The 23,815-nt window shown below is 44.7% G+C and overlaps 1 protein-coding gene across 1 annotated transcript; it reads left to right on the top strand.

Annotated features, from left to right (window-relative positions):
• The first annotated feature begins 10,435 nt into the window (after positions 1 to 10,435).
• ESX1 (ESX homeobox 1) lies at positions 10,436 to 19,384 on the top strand. Its single transcript, XM_054995822.1, has 5 exons — positions 10,436 to 10,535; positions 11,167 to 11,443; positions 12,954 to 12,999; positions 14,813 to 15,099; positions 19,108 to 19,384. The coding sequence occupies exons 1-5, from the start codon at positions 10,436 to 10,438 to the stop codon at positions 19,328 to 19,330; spliced, it is 933 nt and encodes a 310-aa protein (XP_054851797.1). The 3' UTR covers positions 19,331 to 19,384.
• The last annotated feature ends 4,431 nt before the right edge of the window (positions 19,385 to 23,815 follow it).

Genomic DNA, 23,815 nt, shown 5'->3' with positions numbered 1-23,815 from the left:
CCTCACTTTACAACAACAGACAATATATGATAGTATAATCTGCAGTCCCTGTCTCTTTACTAATGCATCTTTTTGAACCATCTCCTTACAGTACAGCCCTCCTGGTGCTGGTGGAAAGTGCTGTTAAGTCATAGCTGACTTACGGCAATCCCTGCTGGGGTTTTTAAGGTAAGAGCCTAACAGAGGTGGTTTGCCATTGCCTGCCTCAGCATAACAACCCTGGCCTTCCTTGATAGTCTCCCATCCAATTACTCACCAAGGCTGACCCTGCTTAGCTTCCAAGATCTGACAAGACCGGGTTTGCCTGAGCTATCCCGGTCAGATGTTCCCCCCTCCCCCCACACACACACCGTCACTTACTTTTAAAAGCCCTCCTGAATAATTATGTTTTGCGCAGTTTGCAGAAAGCCAGGAGAGCAGGAGCCCTCCTAACATGCTAGTTAACAGTTGAACACACACACACACACACATATATAAAAACCTATAAAGCTGCCCTCTTCCAAGTCAGGTCATTGGTCCATCTGCTGCAGAATTGTCTCCTCTGACTGGCAGCCGCCTTCCCCAGCACTTGCTGCTCCCTCATATCCTTCCTGCTGAAGGTGTCAAGGACTGAACGTGGGATATTCTGCAAGTCAACCACAGGTGCCACCAATGAGTTATAGCCCTGCCACCCAGTTCCCCTGATGAATGAATGAAGATCAATCAAATGCATCAGGAATCGAGAAACTTAGTATGAAAAAGCTCAGCTTTGACTTCTGCGGTTCTGTGCTACCAAAGGAGATCAGCTTGACCCTTCCCACCTCTGAGAGCTTCAGAGGCTGCCCTGACTGTGCTTACCAGAAGCAGACTGAGAGGCAAAAATGGCTCAGGAAAAGGATCCTGCCCGACCCAGACTCTGGGCCCGGGCTACTGGCTCCTGCCTGTCCTGCATGTGGCTGGGGCTGCCAGCTTGCCCCCAACCCATGCAGAACTCAGGCTGCTGCCTCATTATAGCACCTTACACCAGCCCTGTATGGCACAGGGGCTGTGCCTGGCCTGCTGAGACCACTGTCTGGTGGCAGCTCCTACCTGGCTTGTACAGAGCAAACACCACCCCTTGCTTGGGCCTACAGTAGCCCTGGCAGGGGCAGCCCCCAGTGCATTGGCCCACCAGGACGTTCCCCATTGTCCAATCCACCCCTGGTGCTTACCACCATCCCAGTCAGCGAACAGATCCTCCATCTCAGGGACTAACTACTTAATGCATGCAAACAGGTAACAGAACATGGACAACGGGAGGTTTAAAGAAGAGGAGCTTTGAGGTGGGATAAGAAAGTGGCCAGGTGGAACCAAAACTCATTCCCATAAACATTTCTCCACACACAGGTTTCCCTGCACAGGGTTCAAGGTGCATGTTTACCTGCACTATGAATTCCAGGGAGGAAAGGAGCACTGCAAGGAAAAGAAAGGGCTAAGCCATTTGTGCTTAAAATTCATTCCCCTCCCTAAAACGACACTATGTCTTACTCAGCTACACACAGATGAATGCAAACTGTGGTTACGCTCCTCAGCCAAAGGGCTGCCAACTTTTCAACTAACTGATGCTGGTGCATTTTCATAAGCAAGGTAGTTCGCAGAGGTCTCTGATCAGGTGATATTTATTTCTATGCTGTGAAAAGCTTTACCTCCAGATCCATCAAACTGCTAAGAACACAAGAGCAAACCGAGCATGTTATTATTTTTTTCCCAAACAAGACAGCAAACCCACTTGGGGGCTCACAGAAAAGCTTTGCCGGAGGCAACGTCATCAAGTAAAGATATCACACACTTTCTCAAGGCGGAGAAGCGTTTCAGAGTATTTATATTTAGCAAAGATATTTTATTTGTATTATGAATGGTACATAAATTATTTTATGGAGCATTTGTAGGAAAGGGAAGGTAGCATGGTATAGCCTGATCTTGTCAGGTCTGAGAAGCTAAGCAGAGTTTGCCCTGGTCAAAACCTGGATGGGAGACCACCAGGGAAGACTGGAATTGCCCTGCAGATAAAGGCAACGGTAATCCACCTCGGCTTCTCATTTGCCTTGAAAGGTCCTTGCTGGGGTTACCAAGAAGTTGTGACTTGGTAATAGAAGTGGGGTTAAAATGCTCTAAATTAAACCAAAATAAACACATTGTATGAAGAACATATGCGGCTTTTCTATTTAAAAAAGCCTCCCCAGAACATCAGAGAATAAACTCAAGCTAAAACGAACATACATAGAAACCCACTCAAATAAAAGAAGAAGAAGAACAACTGAGCTGATCAACTAAAACCCAACAGAACAGCAGAAACATCCATCCTTCCTAAAAGAGAATATCCTGAAAGAGAATAAGCCTGCGCCAAAATAAAAACAACCTAGGCACTTCGCAAACCCATCCCCAGAGAATATTTCATAAAATGGAGTGCCATCACTGGAAAGGCCCTGTCTCTAGTTTCCACCCCTCTGACTTCTGAAACCAGACAGCACCCAGAGAAAGTCTTCTGACGCAGATCTTAAAAGAATAGACAGGTTCATAAGGGGAAAGACACGCTTTTGAGTACACAGGTAATCATGCAATGATCATCCAGCTTGGGGGCTGATTCCTCACCATGATGGATTACCACTCCCATGAATCAATGATGCTGAGATCCACTCTACTACATCTCTTATGCAGAGCTGGGAACTGAAACTGTGTGAGCTGCTGTAGCATAGTGGTTAAGTGGGTGGCCTGTAAATCAGCACTCTGCTGGTTCAAATCCCACTACTGCCATGAGCTCTGCAGGTGGCCTTGGGGAGCCAATCCTTCAGCCTCAGATCCCAAGCTGTATTGCTGGGGTATTAACAACACTGTGGATATAACAAAAACACTGGTGTTGTTCACAGCTCAGAGAACTATATATATATATATATATATATATATATATATATATATATATATATATATATATATATATATATATATATATAAACACACACACACACACACATACTATATATAGTATAACAACTATATATATATATATAGTTGTTATACTATATATAGTATAGTTGTTATACTATATATACTATAATAATAATAATAATATTCAATTTAAATATCACCAGATTAGAGACCTCTCTCTCTCTCTCTCTCTAAAGAGAGAGTTGTTGTTATACTATATATACTATAGTTGTTATACTATATATAATTGTTGTTGTTGTTAGAACAACAACATATATTGCCATGCCATGGAAGTTTTACTAACTGATTCCTGTAGAATATGGCATGAAACCTTCATGCCAGAACTCCCAAAACTACACTCAGGCAGAAGGAAGTACAGTAACTGCAAATGTGAGTTGTACAGCTCATCAAGTGTAGTTTTTGTGATTCTGGGGCCACACACACACAAACATACAAGAAGCTGCCTTATACTGAATCAGACCATTGCTCCATCAAGGTCAGTATTGTCTAGTGTATGAGCTAGTATGGAGTAGTGGTCAGAGTGACAGACTACGATCTGGGCGACCCAGGTTTGACTCCCCGCTCTGCCCTGGAAGCTTGCTGGGTGACCTTGGGCCAGTCACATACTCTCCACTTAACCTACCTCCCAGGGTTGTTGTGAGGAAAAAAATAGAGAATGATGTAAGCTGCTTTGAGTCTCAACTGGGGGAAAGGAGGGGATGGGTGTGTGGGTGCGCAGGTGGGTGCGTGGGTGGGTGAGTTGATGGATGAAATATTCAGACTGGCAGTGGCTGTACAGGGTCTCAGGTCTTTCACATCACCTACCACCTGGTCCTTTTAATGGGAGATGCTGGGGGCGAATCTGGGACCTTCTGCATGCAACCCAGAGGCTTCCACTGAGCCACAGCTCCTCTCTGGCGTCCTGCACAAAAGACATGGATAACACCCAAAATTACTGCATGAGGCAGGTGGGGCAGCTGCAGGGCTAAGGCCCACAATCAGCTGTAGGGAGATCAGAGAGGGTTTCATCACCCTACAGGTAATTGCTGCTGCCTGAGTGGTCAGGGCTCCCCAGTGCATGTTGCCCTGTGGCTAAAACTGCCCCTGCAGCCCAAGTGCCCAACTCTTCTGTGCAATAACAATGGTACTTGGATAATTTCACATGGAGCTTGGGCCCTACAGGTGTAGAGCCTAGAGAGGCTGATGGAAAATGTAGCAACCCTCTTCTTAAAACAGAGCAAACTAGACGAGACTCAACAGACCCATAATTAGATTTCACCTGTTCTGCAGTCATGGGACAGCCCAATATGGATCAAAGCCACAATGCTGGTAATTAGGGCGGGGGCAGGGGTTACACTTTCTCCCTCCTGCACCATTACCCAGATCAGAAGTAGCCTTGCCCAGCTCCTTTGCACAGGACACTTAAAGAGAGGTACAAGCACCGGTCCTTCCCCCACCGCCCCATGGCTTAAAGCAGCCATGATGGAGGGTGGCATTTCACAGGGGAAAGTTCACCAATGCCTTGGCTCCGGTCCCTGTCCCCCACCAGCCCACACAGCTCCCGTTTGCAGCTCAGTTACACTATCATTGATCCCCAGAATCACATGTAGTTTGAGCCCTGATTTTAGAAATTCTCCTATCATCTCCGTTTTTTCAGATTATTGTGTAAAATGGATTTGAGTTAAATTAACACTATCTGTATTTCCCACCAGAGGGAGCACGGAATTCATTTTCCTTGCAGTTTTGTCCTGAGAAGATCTCAGTGGTTAAATTGCACACGCTTAGAACGCTGTAGCAAAATTAAACAGACCAGTAGCACCTTAAAGATTAACAAAAATTATTCCAGCACAAACTTTTGTGAATCAAAGCTCACTATTAGATGGGAAGAAGTTACAAGGGGAGGCCAGTGTAAAAAAAAAAACCCATTTGGAGTGGGTGAGAATGTACTCTCAATTGTTAACAGGCAGGGTAGAATTAACATAATATCTAATTAAGGAAAGCAAAGTAGGACATGTTAAGTAGATGCAATAAGAGGGTAGTCCAAAGGTCATATAAAAGGTGCAGTTGAACTCATCTGTAAAGGGTGGGTCATATACTCAGGGGTCATTTTGTAGAAAAAGAGCTGGAGGAACCCATTAGCATAACTCATTAGCATATGCCACACCCTTGCCATCACTGGAAGTGTCATTAACATAACTGATTTGCATATGCCACACCCCCTGACATCACCTATCCTGGCTGTTTTGGACCCAATCCTGGCCATTCAGGGCCCAAAATGGCAAAAAGGGGCTGAAAATGGTCCGGATCAAGCCGCTGCTGAATGGGAGAGTGATCCACCACCTGTCAGAGGCCCGATCTGGGCCATTTCGGCACCAATCCAAGCTGAAATGGGGCCAAAATGGCCTAGAGTCAGGTGGGCAGGGCCACCTGTCATGTGACCTCTTTGGGGAACTGCTGGAACTGTGTTCCAGCGCATTCCCCCTTGAAATGAGCCCTTGTCATACTAAGACATTAGCACCTATCCTGAGAGAGGAAACCAAGGTCCTTATTCAAGGGAGGGGGGAAAAGATAAGTGTTAAACTTCTTGATGAATCCTTATTCAGCTCTTTCACACTGGATTCTCCCTCTGAAGTTCTTTTGAAGGAACACAAGTTGAGTATGGATAGAGATCATGTCGGTGTTGACAGCTGTTCCTCAGGAAATGCAACTTGATATTCAAGAGAGCCAGTTCTGCATCCATATCAGTTTTGTTATTATTGGCTCTTTCAAAGATTATATGCCGCCTTTTTGCCCCAACAGGAAAACGCAAGACAGCCTGCAATAGTTTTAAATATATATGTTTAATATAAAACAGCAGAAACACAGCAGCAAGAATAGCAAAATAATCACCACAGCACCATGAGGGGTGGAGACAAAAACCAAAACCCAATACTTGGGTAAAACAGAACAGTCTGCACCTGAACACGAGCCTGCCTCACACTGAATCGTCAAGGTCAGTACTGTATGTATACTCAGACTGGCAGGGGCTTCCCAGGATTTCAGGCAGAGATCAGCTACAACATTTATACTCCGCCTTTCTCCCTAATCAGGAAAGGCATCTGGATAATGCAAAAACAATCCTTTCACTTTTTTGGGAACAGAGTCAGAGATGTTCAGGGTCAAGGAAGGGAGATAGCAGCTCAGAAGGTTTGTTAATTTCCCCTCTGCCTCCCAAAGGCTCTGTCAGTTTCACCTCCCCTTCTAAGAGGCAAAGAGGAAAGAAACAAACCTTCTGAGCAAATCTCCCTGGCTCAGTAGAGAGAGGAAACTGACAAAGCCTTCTGATCTATTTTAAAACTCTGCTTCCCGGCTAACATTGTGACACATGCTCCTCCTCATGTAACTCATCTCTTGTAGCTTAGCTCTGAGGCACCAAGCAAGCCATAACGGAAGGGCATTCCACTGGTGAGGTGCCATGATCAAAACAGCCCTGTTCTGGTTGCCACCTGTCTCATCTCTAAAAGTGGGAGCACAGGGAACTGGTTTGGGGAGAATGATCTTAGCTGGTGAACTAAACAGTATGGAAGGAGGCAGTCCTTCAAGTACCCTGGCCCCAAGCCCATCAGAACCTTTACAGGTAAAAAAACAGCATTTTGAACTGTGTCCAGAAACAGAGATGGGTAACCAGTGCAAATCTTCCAGCATCAAAGTCGTATGAACCTTGTATCCCTCCCCTGATGGTAGCCTCACTGCCTCATTTTGGACAACTGAAGTTTCTGAATCATTTTCAAAGGCAGCCCCACATTATAGTAATCCAGTCTGAACGTAATCACAGCATGGATCAGCGTGGTCAAGTAACTTTTTACCTTGAAGGTCATGAATGCACAATACATTTTACTTTAATCTGCTTTTTAAAGTGTAGTGGGTGTGGGTAAACAAGGTAATAGGACTAGGATTATAGTAATTTGAAAATGAAGTATAAGACATTATATGTTGTTAACAGTGCCAAAAAGTGGAATTACACAGCTAGATAACAATATAGTGAGAGCAAAATAATACAGCCAACAGATGACATATACTGTGCGCCCACAGTCCTGTTCTTTTCCCTTTTTGAACAGCCTCCTGAACAGTTCTGTTTTACACAGTGTGTGGAATGCCAGATGGAGGGACGCCTTCCTGACCTTCTCAGGCCATTCCATAAGGTGGAGGACACAACAGAGAATGCACATTTAAAAATCAAAATGGGGTTGCTGCAAGTTTGAGAACTGATTTAACGCATTAAATTTCCACACAGCACTCTGAACAGAACTCAGAAACAATCTGGAAGCTGATGTTAATGGGCTCGGTATCTCAAATGAAACCCTCAGTGAAATCGAGAGTCAGCGTGGTTGGGGAGATCTTGTTTGAAATGCCCACTCAGCCCTACTGGGTGACCTTGAGCCAGTCAATCTCAGTCAGCCCCATCAGCCACACAGAGGCACAGATCGTTGTTGTACAGATAAAATAGAGGAGAGGAGGACCCCATATGCTGCCCAGAGACCTTTACAGGAAGGATGGGATTTTAAATGCTAGTGAATGACAATCTTTGCAAGACTCAAGATAAGAATAGAGCTCATACCAGAGCTTCCTTTACAATATACAAATAGAAGGAAGGGCTCACTGCTCCAACTCCAGTCATTCCTACAAGCACCCAATGCATGGAAAATTTGTGTAACAGAAAAAGGAAAGGTAAAAAGAAGCTTGAAAAGAAGCAGCGATTAAGAACACCTGTTGCTGCTCTATTAGTAGCCAGCAATTTTGCCTCTTTTCCATATCTATCGAGGACAAACAGGCAAAGCTTAGTCCTTATTGTTTCAGCTTCTTGCTTAATGATGATTGCTGAAACACCTGTAGCAAGATCGAGGTCCTCTTTATCTCAGACAACACTCAGATTTCCCTGTCCTAGAGAATATTCAGAGTGTGTGCGGTGCTAGCATATTTTGGAAGCTAAGCAAATAGCGGCTGGGCCAGTGGCAAGACGGGTCAGAGGCCTAGGACTCCTGCAGAGGCCACACTGATCCGAAAGGCAAGCCAAGGCAAGTGGAAGAAAACATTCAAAGCTTGCAAATGGAACAGGACTTTAATAGTCCACTTATGAGAGAAAGAAAGCCAGTTTGGTGTAGTGGTTAAGAGTGCAGGACTCTAATCTGGAGAACTGGGTTTGATTCCCTGCTCCTCCACTTGAAGTCAGCTGGGTGACTTTGGGTCAGTCACAGCTTCTAGGAGCTCTCTCAGCCCCACCCACCTCACAGAGTGTTTTGTTATGGGGATAATAATAACATTCTTTGTAAACCACTCTAAGTGGGCATTAAGTTGTCCTGAAGGGCGGTATATAAATCAAATGTTATTATGTTAATAATCCCCATTCAACTTATTTGAATGTACTTAAAATATCTGTATCCTGCTTTATCTCCTTAGACTCAAGGCAGCTACTAGATCAGTTATCTTCAGAATAAGATAGTAATCTAACAGCAAAATCCTAAACAGAGTTACTCTAATCTAAACCCACTGAAATCAATGGTCTTAGACTGGAGTAACTCTGTTTAGGATTTCACTGTTAGCTTGCTTGAAACCTAAGGATTACCAAATCCCTGGTATCCCAAAACCTAACATTTATGGGCCAGGTTCTGATGATGTCACGGGTCAAGGCCTGATGATGTCATGCCTTCACAATATGGCCCGTTTAGCTCCAATCAAGGTTGTTTCTGAGTGACCCACGTAAATATTTTTAGCTGTACATCCCTAAACTATAGCACCTCTTAGAAGATATTAAAATGTGGAATTCACTGCCGGAGGACACAATGATGGCCATAAGTACAGTTGGCTTTAAAAGGGAACTAGACAGATTCAATGTCCATCAGTGGCTACTAGCCATGGTGACTTAATAAAACTTTCCCGTTCAAGATGCAGAAAACCTCCGCATACCAGTGCTAAGAGGGAACCTCAGGGGAGGGCTCCATCTTGGCCCTCCAGGCAACTACTTGGCAACTGTGTGAGACAAGATGCTGGACCAGATGGATCACGGGTCTGATCCAGCAGGGCTCTTCTTATGTTCTTATGATCCATTCTCCTCAAAGGGCTTGAGGGGAGAAAGCCCGTCACGAGTTTTATTCTCGGTCAAAGACTTGAAAGTCTTTGCAGTAGCAAAAATAAAAATTCTAAAGACGGATTCCAGCATGAAACTGCCACATCGAGGAGCAAATGTTGATTTGACACTTTCAGATTTGGAGCCAACAAAGGTTGGGAGTGGCTAGCTAGAGAGTAATTATCCCAGAGCACGCTGCTTATCTCTGACAATTCATTACCAGTTGGGAACGGTCGACACACCTATGCTGATTGGAATTAATCTGGCTGGATCTCAGTCATGTTTGTGCTATACACAGTCACGTCACACACCTCTCTTAGCCCCACCTCATTGCGTAATAAACAGTCCCACACCCCACATTTGCTTGCAGCCATGTATATACACTGTGCCTATTGAAGGTAATGCTCCAGGCATTTTTTGAGTTCTGGATGACAAAAGCAAATCTGTTAGTCTTTAAGATGCTTCAAGAGTCTTTGTCCCCACCCCCACCCAATGTACATACCAGAATTACATCAAGGGTGGGGAAGAGAAAGATTCCTGCCTCCGGGTGCTGAAAAATTTGAACCGCAGACATAATGTTGGGAGAGGAAGAGAAACAGAAAGGCCTGAGTAACACAGGAGGAAGTGTGTGCAATTGCAATTCCACAGTGCTGGAGTTTGTTCGAGATCTGTGTTCGAATCATCCCGTCCCACACTTTGTTGGAGAACTCAAAATCTTCTTTGGGGCCAAGGCCCTGATATGCATACAGCCTCCCTTCCCCCTCCCCACACAGCTTCTTTTAAGGCTAAAATAACAAGTCCATGTCCAGCTCATGGAACTCTTGCTCCGCGTGTTGTCAGCCCCTGCCTAAAAAGTCTTATGTCTCTCATAGATGGAGGCTGTGCAAAGATGGCATGTAGGAATTCCGTGGAACCCACAGGCTTCTGCCTTTCTGGGAAGACAGAGGATGAGTCGGACTGGGAAGCAGAGGAAGCAGTGGTGAAGTAACCATTTGGAATAGCTGCATCTGGCCCGTTGTGTGTATGGGGGGGGTCTCCTTTACAGCTGTTTCCGCAACAGGAAGTGTGAATCTAGTCCCCATCCAGGCTAAGAAGCCATGCGTCTGGGGGAGGGGGGGAGAGATGGTACCTTCAGTGGGAGGGTGGCTCTGCCAGTCCCTTCAATGATTTAATCCGGCTTCCTTGCAAAAAAACCCAACAAACCCACGCACTTCCAGCTCTAGGGGCGGGACTCGTCCTCCTATACAGGGAATGGGGCTCCCAGTCTTTCCCCCCCGATGGCGGCGGCGCAGAAGTTCCTACCCCGGGAACTGCTGCCCTCCCACGAAATGCTAATGCGGGGCGCTGCTCCAATAAAACCCGGCGCCAGGCGAAGGGCGGCCAGCAACCATGCAGAGCGCCGGCCCCGCCAGCCCCGCTTTGCACCTGCTCACGTCCTACTTCATCGACAGCATCCTGGGCAGCCGGGGCGCCGCCGCGGGCCGCCACGGTGAGTTGCGGCGGGAGGGAACCGGGGCACCAGGGGAGCGGCGGGGGGGTCTCCCGGGAGAGGGGAGCGGCCCCTCGGGAACACCTCGTCCAGTCGGGGGACCGGAGCGCCACTGGGGGGTCGCAGGGAAGTTTCCGACCAAGCGGAGAAGGGCGGCGCCGCACCCGAGTCGTTTCCCAAACCCACCGCGGGGGGCTGCACCCCAGAATGCTTTCCCGCCCCCGCCCCCCGGTGCAGGTTCGCCAGCCCTCTCGATCGGGGGTGGGGAGGCTCTGAATCTCCAGCCCGACCGCTCCCTCGCCAACGCCGCCTTTTTGAAGTCGCGCCCTTGGACGGCGCTCGGCTGCCAGCGCTCCCGCACGCGCCCCCCTCCCGTCTCCCGAAGGGGCCGCTGCGCCGCGGGGCTTCGTTCCATTGCACCGAACGAGGCTTCGCCGCACAGGGCTTTGCCTCCCGATCCTGGGCGCAGAAACCAAATAAGGAGATCGGCTCTGGCCATCGGCGTCCCTTTTGCGGACGCGCTTCCGACGCGCGTTTTCAGCCCCTGGGAACCCGCCTCGAGGCTCGACGCCGGGCGGGCCATCTGCTCGCCGCCCTTCGCTCCCATCTCCCCTTCTTCGCACCTCACCAGGCCTGGACCCCGCAGAGCCGCCGAAGCCCTCCCAAGGCCGGCTCCTGGCCGAGGAGAAGCCGGGCTGCCCGGCCGGCGAAGAAGCGGCGGCGGGCGGGGTCGACGGCGACTGCCGGGAAGAGCAGAGCGCAGCAGTAACCGCAGCGGCCGTCGAGGCGGCCGGGCCGGGGCAGCTGAAGAGGAAGCAGCGCCGCTACCGCACCACGTTCAGCAACTTGCAGCTGGAGGAGCTGGAGCGCGCCTTCCGCAAGTCCCACTACCCCGACGTCTTCACCAGGTAGCCGCGGCCGGGGGGCGCCGTCTGGCAAGCTTCCGACTGGGCTGAGGCTTGCGCGGCTGGAGGTGGGGGAAGGAGAGGACGGCCGCGCCCCACGGCTTTTGTCCAAAGCAGCAGATGAAAGAGTGTGTTTCGCCTTAACACTGCGATTCAGGTTTACTCAGGAGTAAGACCCGGCAAGAACAATAGGATTTACTCCCTAGTACACGAGATTAGGATGGCAGTTCACAGTGAAGGCCAATTCCATTTCTGGGTGACCCGGGGTGACCTCAATGGAAGGATGCCCCAAGTTGGCCTCTTTGCAGAAGCTTGTTCTCAGGCAAGGCAGCTTCTACACAGGGGTTTTCGTCACAGTTATCCTGCGATTAGCCCCTCGCTACCACCATTTTCTCCATTAAGAGATGTCTTTTGGGGGGATTAAAAGATCAGCAATTATTATAAATAACAATTATTTTAAAGCCCCAAATCCTGCAGTAGCTTACCAGAAAGTCAGTGCTGTAAAGAGCTGGTGGTTTGAAAATGGTACCAATAAGCGCAGTACTTTGAAAATGTGCGCCTTTCCAGCTGGTGCAATAACACTCTTGGAAAGCATTCGTTCAAAAGAGAGTGTAGTAAAGCAAGGTTGGGAAAGAATGTATTGAAGATGAGGAAAACTTGCAAAGATGACCATTGGAAGAGGACACCATATGGCTATGTTGTCTTTTTAAGCATTCCACTTTGGAAGCAAAGACTGAGGAAAAACTTCTGTGTGGAAACAACTTTTGTTAAGAAATAACCTTGCAGAACAGATGTAAGTCCAGAATTCTAGTTCCCCCAGAGGGACACCTAACTCTGAAACAGATGACCTTTTTTATATTGTCGAAGGCTTTCACGGCCAGAGAACATTAGTGGTTGTAGATTTTTACAGGCTGTATGGCCGTGGTCTTGGCATTGTAGTTCCTGCCATTTTTCCAGCAGCTGTGACTGGCATCTTCCGAGGTGTAGCACCAAAAGACAGAGATCTCTCAGTGTCAATGTGTAGAGAAAATGTTAGCAGGTAATGCCAAGACCACGGCCATACATCCCAGAAAATCTACAACTAATGACCTTTTTTGTTACCCCAAGGACCAGCCAAAATGCATCATCTTCTTATGTTGATGTGCCAGCAAACAAAACAGGTAGAGATGATACACTTGCCAAGTCCCAGCAAGCATCACACAGATTCGCCTTCGGCTCAGCTAGTAAATAAGCCTTGCTTGTTGACTTCTGCTACACTGCTGGCCCAAGCAGTGTCGTCAGTGTCTCGTTCACTGCAGTGGAAATCTGACCTGCAGGCATAGCAAAATGGTCTGATGCGTCACTGTCAATACGGCAAACTACAAACATACCAGCATGAGACAGCCTAAGGTTTAGGGTAGTAGGTTGATTTTTTTTAAAGCCAGGTGACCGGTACATTTCTTCTGTTTAAGTTGATGCTTTTTAAAATTGTGATTCAGTTTCCAATATGACAAAAATGGTTTTCTGTTTGTAGGGAGGAACTTGCTATGCGGCTAGACCTCACAGAAGCCCGAGTTCAAGTAAGTGATGGCTTCTTTACCCTTTTAACAGGGACTCTGTTCAAGGTACATCCATGTCCACTAATGAACTAGAGAAAATAACAAAACAAAACAAAAACTTCCCAAACTAAATACAGTATAAATCCTCCCCCCCCCTAATACTTCAAATGGAATTGTGGAGCTGTAAAAGTCTTTTTAGTAAGTACAACAAAGATTCATCCATAGCAGCACTTTCCATCCCTTTGAATCTGTTGATCTTTTGTTTCCCATTATAGCATCACCTATGACACTTCTCTCTCCAACTCTGTCACCCATCAGTGGCAGGAAGTGTCTCGTTCTCTTAAAGGACTATCCCCACTTTCACTTATACTTGAACCCCCTTTCCTGAATAGCTATATGGGACCGCCACCACCTTGCTGTAAATCCTTCTTTAAAACCCATCTTTTCTAGCTTAACCCTCCCATGTTCCTTTCCCAATTAAAACTGCACCTAAATCCATAAGACTGAATATATGCATTTGTCCTATTTGTTTCCTCTACTGTCTAGACATTAGATTGTAAACTTCTTAAAATAAGCTGCTCTTTTTTAATGAAGTCATTCTGTGAAGCAACCCGGTGCACTGATTCAATCATTTCACTTAATTTTGTTTTCTCTCTCACTGTTCCCATACTGATCTTTGTGCATTTCTCTATTTACTTGTGAGCTAAAATAATGCCAAAACTGCATTCAAGCATATCCCTATACATTTAATGCCATAACCCCAGAAAGGGACAGAGGATGCAGTTATAAGGCTGTCAGGAGTTGGGATCATAAAACATTTGTATTTCTGCTATTGGAAAATGGCACAGCATATTTTGTGACAAGGTGCAGTCAAGCAACAATCTGAAACCTGTAGATTCCACTTTGGCATTGATCAGAACATTAAGGAGGGATAGAATGTCAACTTGGTAGGTATGATGAGGAAGTATATGTCAGTAGCAAAGAGAAAAGACTGATTTGGAGGACTCCTAGTTCAGATCTCGCGTTTGCTACGAGCTGGCTAGGTGACCTTACATATGCTGCAGTTTCTCTCTCTCAGACTCTGCACTCATCTGCAATATGGGGTTAATAATACAGACCTAGCTTATAAGGCTGTTGTAAGATCACAATGTAATAAGGTGTGTGTGAAGTATTTTCAGTGTGGAAATCCCCATAAAAATGCTGAATGTTATTATTAAAATTTCAGAGGCTAATGGAAATGCAGAAGTTTCAGAAAGTCGTATTTGAAAATCTGTTGCTTGTGCATTTGAAGTATCATTTGCATTTAAAAGGAAATAGAAGTTCTAATAAGGACAGCTAAGAAATAGATGGCCAGAACCCATAGCTGGAATCATGGGTGGGAAGAATGCAGCAAAGACTACTGTGTATATTATATTACTTGGGCACCAGCTTTCAAACACGGGAAAAACCAGATTGGCACCCTTTTTTTTTAGTGGGTACAACTGGAACGAACGAGTTCCATCAGTGGTCTCGCAACAGCCTTTCAGACTGAAAAGCAGAATGGAAAAATAAATTTAGATGAGTGAATAAGTAAAAATAATATGAATGCAATGTTAATTAGTGGAATGTCATAAAATTGGGCTACAGGTGGGAAGTCAACCTTATATTATTTTATTCGTGGTATTTAATCCATGATAAAACTTTCATAAGAAGAAGAACAGTATCTTGTTTGCGGATTTCACAAGGCTGTATTTGCAATTGCTAACAATAACGTACTTTCAGCTTTCTGCTTCAATTCTGTAGACTTCAGAAGAGAATTGGAGTTGCATATCATTACGTTTGTTTCCCTCTGAAGGTTTGGTTTCAAAACCGAAGGGCGAAGTGGAGGAAACGAGAAAAAACTGAAATTTTAGGCAGCGTGCCTGGAATCTCCTTGACGCATCCTTTTGGTCTGTACTTGGATGTTCCGCTAAGTCAAACTCCTCTCCTGGATCCCACCTGGCGTTCAGTGCCAATTTCCACAATGGCTGTGCCATCAATGACACCTGCTTTCAGTCCAACAACAATGACGCCATTCGGCCTTGGCAGCCTCACCTGGACATCCCTTTTCCGAAACCCAGTTTTAAGTCCTCAGCTTGGAAGGTAAATTCAAAGACTGCATATTGAGTTATATGACATGATACATGTTTATCAGCCCAGTTCTACGCAAATAGGGATATGGGCACCATGCTTAGAACTGGTTTTTTGTATTGATTTACAGTCTAGAATCAATTGGTTGGCTCCAGCAGAAAATTTTTGCTGATGGAACGGGGGGTGATTTTTCACCAGCTTCCCCCTTCAGGCTATTCCTGCAAGTCCCCTGAGCCTCAGGAACAGCACTTGGGGTACAGAGGCAGAGGAGTTTCACCTGCTAACAGAAATCCATTCCATCAGCAGAGATTTTGCATGGGATCTAAATTTATTTAAAATAAATACACTCCTTCCAATTTCATCTGTTTATCATTAAAGGGAAGATAATTTATGTTGCCTTCACAAAAATCTAAACTACTAATTGCTGGTCAATGCTGTGCTTGACTACGCAGGAGTAAGTTTCAGTGTGTTCAGTGGGCTTGCCCTCAGGTATGTATGCATAGAGCTGCAGCTGTAAGCTAAAGAGCACGTGGTCACCCCATGGTATTTTTTTTCTCCTGTGAATATTCCTCCTTCCAGTGCTGTATTGCAACACACATGAAGCTGCGTTATACAGAATCAGACCATTGGTCCATCAAGGTCAGTACTGTCCATTCAGACTGGCAGCAGCTCTCCAAGGTCTCAGGCAGAGCATCTTTCACATTACCTCCTACCAGATCCTTTCAATGGGAGATGCTGGAGATTGGGCCTGGGACTTTCCGCATGCAAAGCAGAGGCTCTTCCACTACGTCACAGCCCTTGTTTTGAACTACTTTGAAACTCCCCTTGGTTTTAAATGTAGTTTTCCAGGCAACTTGCTGTTACAGTAAAAATCAGCTAAAAGCCTTATGTTCACATAACTAGTTTTGTCCTTCTTTGGACTGTGTGCCTGGTTTGTTGATTAGAAAAATTGGGGGGCATGGAAAAGATAAGCATTTCAGTGACCCATTGAGAGTTAGAGATCCAGAGGAGTTAGCTGTGTTAGACTGTAGTAGCAAAATAGTAGAGTACAGTAGCACCTTTGAGACTAACCAACTTATTTGTCACATAAGCTTTCAAGAGCCACAGTTCTCTTCGTCAGATGCATCTGACAAAGAGCTGTGGCTCTTGAAAGCTTATGCTACAAATGCTCTAAAGCTTATGCTATAAATAAGTTGGTTAATCTCAAAGGTGCTACTGGACTCTTTACCATTGACAGTTAAAAGTGTACTTCATGCTCTTCTAGTGAAACTGAACAGGGAAATCTTGTGAACAGTTACTACAGTCTTGGATTTCTAGGGGCTAAGACTGGAGACACTCCGCATAGGATTGCAGTGAATAAGCGTTGCAACTGTGCATCTAGAGTAAAATGGGCAAATCTTATAAACGCAAGGACAGTCCATCTTGTAACATTTTCCCTTGGGTCACTGGGGCATTTATTCTTCTTCTCTTGCAATGGAAGAAAAAGGCGTGCCAATGTAACCGGCTTCATAAACTCATGATGAAGGGAGGATCCCTTCCTTCATAAAACAAGATTTAGCCCGAAAGTAGCTGCAGATGGTTTCTGTAACTGTAAATAATTACTCATCAAAACATGTTGGAGTGTTCAATTCAAAACTATAACAAATCACTTAACATGTCTGAAATTGTGCACTAATTTTAATGTCATGTCCCGTGGTATGTTGTGATGTTGCTTGATATATGGCTGACATTGTGTTACTGGGGGCATCTTGTGTGCATTTGTGCTGCTGTTCTTGGTGCTGTACTTGTGGAGCTAGACAGAAATGTGGTTTGGGTGAGTGAAACTGTTTTCATTTTCTGATGGTGACCTTATTTGTTGTGGGCATAAAGCAATTGTATCATTGGTGCCTGAATATGGGGTGTTGGGAGGGGCAGGTTATATTTCAAGTTTCTCAGGAGAAATGCAGGCATATTAGTATTTTAAAATAAAATAAAATGTTAGTGGTCTGGACTGCAGCCGAACTGGCTTAGGCCGCAATCCTAAGAACACTTTCTTGGAAGTAAGACCCATTATATATATTCTATAAAATGGGACTTACCTCTTAGTAGACCTGCTTAGGTTTGTTCCCTTAATAATGCCACCTCCTCGCTGTTGCAGTATGGAAGCTGCTTGCAAAGTACCCACTGAGTGAGGCTGGTTTGGAGGAAGTGATGAACCAGCATGGAGCATTTAGGAGGGTGGAGATGGAAGCAGACATGGCTTGTGTGTGATGAGCAGAAGTACTCTAGAGAATCCAAAGCAAGCCCCGTTCCCAACCATGGTTTGGTTTATCATGTGCTGTATCCACACATCATAGGATACTGCATAATTGTTCTGCAGCAGTTACTCTTGTGTGAGCAAGCCAACCCAGTTGAAAACGATTGCTGTAGTGTAACAACAGTGCAAGATCCAAGGACATGTGGATACAGGTCTGTTTGAATATTCCATTTATTTAGCTGAAATTTGGTTTTTTCTGTTTACTGTAAACGTTTATTTCCTGTTTACAGTAAATGTTTATTTCCTGCCAGAATCTGGTTCCCAGTTACTTAACAAACATCTTAAAAATATTAAAACTTCATTTCCAAAACATAAAAACAGCAGACTAAATAAAACTAAACAGCTAAAATATTAAAACCAGATCTTAGCAAGAAGACAATCCCAGCCATTTGATAACAAATCTGCCTCAGTAAAATAAGCAGAACTAAGACCAGAAGTAGTGACTGAATGAAATAATATCCTAAGGGGCTTTCAGGGGAGGAGGAAAGTGAAGGAAAAAGGGAAATCTTATTTAAAAGTGTGGAAGAATAAGTCTTGACCTAACCAAGGAAGGATAGCAAACCTGGAGCCGAGCAAGCATCCCGGGGTGGGAATTCCAGCATTGGAATACCACACCTGAAAAGGTTGTATATTCATAGATACTGTCTGCTTTACCTCCAAAAGAAGAAGCAGGTAGAACAGGGCCTCAGTAGATTATCGGTAGGAATGTATGGAAGAAGGTAGTTCTTTTGATATCCTGGGCCCAAGCCATTTAATTATTTTAGCACTTTCAATTACCAGCACTTTGAATTGAGCACAGAAGAAAATGGGCACATTCTATGTTTACATGTAGATTGTATAGTGGTCATATGAGGCAAATATATGTTTGATCTGCTAAAGCAAACTGAAGGACTGTTCTTGAAAGGACAGGAAGAAGTGCACTTTAAACTGGACCCAAATGAAAGAGACAACTTTAAGCCTTATTTCACTCTTTTCTCGATCTCAAAATTTCAAGCTTCTGAGGGCAGAATCCTGTCTTTGGTGTTTTGTTTAGATTTTTTTCTATATTGCTTTGTAAAGCATCAATAGTGGTACTGTATTTTAAACATGCCTTTTAACGTGCGTCAGTGGAAACAGTTCAAAACTATTTTAGCAAAGTGAGATACCTTACGAAAAGCAGATTTGCATAGGAATAACAAAAGTCCAAAGCAGCCCAGTGCTCTCTGTCCCAGAGAGTGCCTTTCCTTAAATGATCTCCCTGGCCTCTTAAAGTTCGGCAGGAAGGGTCTTTCCTGAAATTGTTGACCAACAAGCTGTGGTTGGCCAGAGAAAATAGTAAAGGGAGCATTAAGTGTGATTCACAGAGGCTCCTGGTTCAAATCTCATCTCTGCCATGAACTCACTTAGGTAAGCTGGTATTTTCTCATATTGTAGAAAGGGGATAATATTGGTCTGTACTGCAGAACTGTCAGGACTGCAAGAATAGGATGTATATAAAGGAATGTGGACACAGAAAGCTGAATTGCAATCATATTACTGCTTAATATTTGGTTCATTTGTTGTAATTTTGAGTGGGTTTCTTAAAATTCTGTTTGAGCTACCTCTAGAGAGACATGATAGCAATGCTTTGAAAAAGGAAAGTTGTAGCAAATCCCAACTCTTGTCTCCTTTGTCTCACAAGGAAGCAAATATTGTTCTCCGAAGTAATTCATCTTGACCTTCCTTTTCTCTTGCGGTGAATACAGGTTCCTCAGTGCTCTAAACCCTCTTGTGACAACGGCTTCAGTCCTAATGAAAGCTCCTGGCTCCTCAGCAGACCCCGTTGCGACGGCCTTCGCTGACCCAATAGCAGCCGAAAGGAAAACCTCGAGTATTGCAGACCTGAGACTTAAAGCAAAAGAACATTCTGCACAAATCCCTCAACTAAACCATGTAGCCACTCTAACAAGTGCTAGCAAAGATCATTAACCACTTCCTTTGGGGGAGGCAGGAAGGGACCTGTGATCATGCAGAGGATGCAAAAAAACCAGCCACCCAAGGAAAACCAGACTGTCAGACATAACCGGGGGGGGGGGGGCTGAAATTTTGTACAAACAAGATGTACTTCATCTGCTTTCCATCTATATGTGTGTCTGTGTGTGAAACATTCCGTAGTAAAAAAAGACAACTATATATAAACAGATAAGCAAGCATACTTTAGCAGTGTGTGTGTGGGGGGGGGGTGTTTTGCAGTGAGGGCTTTTGTGGAAAATTTCAGAAAATGTTATAAGCAGCCTTGAAACTACACTTCCATACCACAGAAACTAGGGCACACTTGCTAGAAAGGAAATCCCATTGAACTCAATGAACCTGCCTTAAATTGAATCAGACCATCATTACATCTAGATCGTTATTGTCACTTGGCAGCATCTTGGTCAGAGAGTAAACGTGGCTAGGGGTACGTTATGAGCTGTATCTCAGAGTCCCCAGTTCATATTTCTCATCTGCTCTCAATTCAACAGGTGATCGGTGGGGGGGGGCTCTTTTTTAACCTCAAATCCTGCCCCCGTCTGGGGAGGGGTGAGGCTGTAGCTCTGTGGCTTTGAATGCAGAAAGTCCAAGATTCACTCTTCAGTAAAAAGATCAGGTAGTAGGTGATGTGTAAGACCTCAGCCCTGGAGAACTGCGGTCAATCTGAGCAATCGTGAAAATGGTGAACTTGGTGAACCAATGGTCTGATTTAGTGTAAGGCAGATTCTTGTATTCATCAGCAGGATAATCCCAGACTGCTTAACAGCTCCATCGCAAATATTCCTGAGAGGAATTGAAGCGCTTTCAGTTTTCAAACTGCTATATAAATGTATTACTATTATAGGAATTCAGAATGGTTTGTTTGATGGTCAGGAATGGATCATACAGGAATAGTTCACTAAATTGACAGAGAAGTCTGGAACAGAAGTATGATAAACTTTGAATGTAAAGTTTTCACTTGAAGATCCGGTTTTGTACAAAACGTATTATATTTCAGACCCAAAAATAAATGTTTGCTTTTATGTTTCATGAGTTAATGGAGTAGAAAAACCTCAAGGCTTTAGCCATCAACTGCTTTGCAAACTAGTTTCTATTTTGCAGTTATGAGTAAATACTGTGTTTAATCCGAGAACGTAACAAGGCCTGACTATTATCATTAGTAAAAAGATAAGTCACTTTCAACACAGTTATGCCCCAAAGAGCAGGTGAGAAGGCAGTTTAATGAGTCCTGCTGATCATCAAAGCTGATAAACAGTTGCTTGCCTAGGCCAAACAAATTGCCAGTCAAGCAACCAGAAAAAGAAACTTTGCAAGGGAACTTTGACTTTCAAAAGCTCATACCCTGAAAATCTAGTTGGTCTGGACCAAAATCTTAGTCTTCTACTACAGATCAACACAGCTACCCACCTGAAACAGCTACCCCTTTACCCACTTGCCATCTTTGGACAAGCTTCCTGAAGTTTCCATTTGGGGGGTCCAATTCAACATGCTGGTTCTTACCTTTAATGCCTTGAGCAGTTCAGAGCTGGGGTATTTGAAAGACTGCCTCTTCCCTCTGCTCAAGCCCTGCTCTCTGTGCCCCCAACCTGCAAAGATGAGGCAGGTGGTGACCAGAGACAGGGCTTTCTCGGTGGTGGCATCTAACGTTTGGAATGCTGTTCCTTTTGAGGCATGATTGGCTCCTCCTTTCAGTAACAAACCAGAACATTTTTTTAAAAAACAGGCATTTAATTGAAGAAGTTCCAACTTTCCACAGGTCATGTGGCAAGACTCACTGCCGAGTGACTTAAAATAGCAGCACCAAACAGGCAGAGGATTATAGCAGTGAAGGCCAAAAAGAACAAGAAAAGCACCCATGAAGTGGTACTCGATACCTTTCCCTTTTAACAGTTTGCGGCTATCTGTGCTAACAGTTGATCCCACAAAGACAACTGCCATATGGGATGATTTTGAAAGATGCCATACAGTTAGTGTAACATTTGCCTGGCCCATTTATTTATTAGAATTGTTTGCAGATAAGTATGGGTATAGCTAAGACCGTAAAATGAGATATACAGAGTATGTATTGTCATTATTATCCAAGGCAGTTCAGAGTAAAAGTAACAATTGTTGAAATAACTTTTAAGGGCTTCCCATTGGGGTTGCCAGCTCCAGCTTGGGACATTTTTGGAGATTGGGGGGTAGTACCGAGGGACAGATGGGACTACCCTACCAATGCAGGATTATTCTGCTTGTACTGCTGATAGCTGCTCCCTGGGCTATTTGGGAAATTTTCTCCACCGTTCATGCAACTTTTCAGTGCATTTGTGATCCTCTGTGCACAAAAAGCTTCCTTCCTGGACACAGCTACAACATGAGCCAGTTCAGAAACAGGCTGAGCATACTGGCTGTAACTTGACACACATGTACTCATTTCAGCATTTGGTCGGCGTATCGTTATGGACATTTTTATTCAGAAGTACAAATGACAAGAAGGTTCACAGCCCATCACAAAGATGCTAACTAGGGTCTAAAGTTAATGATTTCACCCTCCCAAGCACCCCTGTGAAGTCATCCTACACCTATGCTAAGTATGAGGTTAAAAATACCTTTGAAAAAGCAATTATGGAGTGCTTTAAGAACTCGTCCTCCTGAAAGGCAAAGCCAGGAAACATAACTTGCACACAAATGCAAATCTTGTTTCAGGATTAGAATGTCCTCATTTCATTTTAAGAACACATGCAGACAGAAAATGGCCAGTGGTACGCAACAGAATTGTAACTACTATTTATTTAGCTATTTATACACTGCTTTTCTTCCCAATGGGGATCCCAAAGTAGATTCAAAAACTGTTCTCCCTTCCTCCCTTTATCTTCAAAACAACCACCCTGCAAGGTAGGTTAGGCTAAGTGTGAGTAACGGGCCCAAGGTCACCCAGAAATCTTTTGTGGCAGAATGGGGATTTGATCCTGGGTCTCCCAGACCCTAGTCTGACACTCTAACCACTACATGATGCTGGCTAGACATTTCTGTGCCTTCCCCCCCCCACCCCCCCACACACACACTGATGGGAGAACTGAGAAGGAGAAACAGGGTCCAACCTTCCTTTGGAAACGACAAGTGTTGGTTTGAATCCTGTTTCCCTCTTCTATCATCTTCAGCAAGGGGTAAAGGGTTTGAGGTACTATCCTTATTCAAATATTTTCACGAGACTGCTTCAACCCCAAGTCCTATGCACAGTGCAAAAGTGTTGCTTGAACTACCTAGAAAGGACTCAGGTGTAAACCCTTTAAATGCAGGAAAGTCAGGCCTGAGTAGTTGTGTACAGATGGCCTTTGCAACATTGGTGTAAATGGGGCCCTTTCCCCTCTCTGCTTATGCTCCTAAACCTTAAGTTGACCTATAAGACTGAGCTATTAGTCTCATTAAAAATCAACCTGCAAAGGGGTTGTATTCACTGATGGCAGGAGTGGAGCCACAGCTCATTAGTATAGCATCTGCTTGGCATTCAAAAGATCCCAGGTTCAATCCCCACCAACCATCTTCAGTTAAAAGGATCAGATAGGTGAAAGATGTCTGAGACCCTGGAGAGCTGCAGCCAGAGTAGACAATATTGAGCCGGGTGGTCTATTAAGGTCAGTATTGTTTTTGTCGCATTCCATATAAGACAGCTTCATGCGTCAAGGAAACATCACAGCTCAATCTGTGTTCATACTTTGCAATATCAGTACAAACATAAGATTGGTCAATATAGTCAATCTGCACATTCAGCTGGGACTCCATCATGCATTAAGTAACCAAATGATGTCCATGTATGAGTGAACTGGTTCTTGCAACTGATATGTCAAAAGATGTTCTGCTCTACAAAGGCACACATTTAAATATGTTCCTTGGATAAAGACTTCAAAAGAGCACACGATTTGCATGTACAGGGTGGAGAAAGTAGATAGAATAAATTTTTTCCTCTTTCCAGAACTCAGGGGCATCCAATGAAGCTGATGAGCAACAAATTCCAAGATGGACAAAAGGAAGTACTTCACTTATCAACTAATTAAATTGTGGAATTTACCACTAGCAGACGGCCACTAGCATTGATTTGTCTAAAAGGGGATTGGACAGATTCATGGAAGATAAGTCCATCAATGGTTACTGGCCACAATGACTAAAGGGAATCTCAATATCCAGAGATCTCTGAATACCAGTGCTAGAAAGCTTCTATGCTCCGTTTGTCAGCCCTTCAAGGCAACTGGTTGCCCAGTATATAAAGCAGCAAGGAGTAGACAGACCACTGGTCTGATCAAGCAGAGCTCATGTTCTTAGAAAGTTCCAGGTTCAACTCCTGACATCTGCAACTGAAGGATCCTGGGTAGCCGATTCTGGAAAAGCTCTTTCTGTGTCGGAAACTCTGTGCCAGTCAGAGAATAGCCTGTCTGTATAGGCAACCTCTTATTTTAAAAGATGACT

This window comes from Eublepharis macularius, chromosome 13, assembly GCF_028583425.1.
Source record: "Eublepharis macularius isolate TG4126 chromosome 13, MPM_Emac_v1.0, whole genome shotgun sequence".
Lineage (NCBI taxonomy): Eukaryota > Metazoa > Chordata > Lepidosauria > Squamata > Eublepharidae > Eublepharis > Eublepharis macularius.
Note: the sequence above shows the minus strand (reverse complement) of the source record. Positions and strands in the feature narration are given on the sequence as shown.

Coding starts and splice junctions, on each gene's coding strand:
- ESX1 (XM_054995822.1), top strand. CDS start 10,436: ATGCAGAGCGCCGGCCCCGCCAGCCCCGCTTTGCACCTGCTCACGTCC. Junction 11,444..12,953: donor TACCCCGACGTCTTCACCAG/GTAGCCGCGGCC, acceptor TTCTGTTTGTAG/GGAGGAACTTGCTATGCGGC. Junction 15,100..19,107: donor TTAAGTCCTCAGCTTGGAAG/GTAAATTCAAAG, acceptor CGGTGAATACAG/GTTCCTCAGTGCTCTAAACC.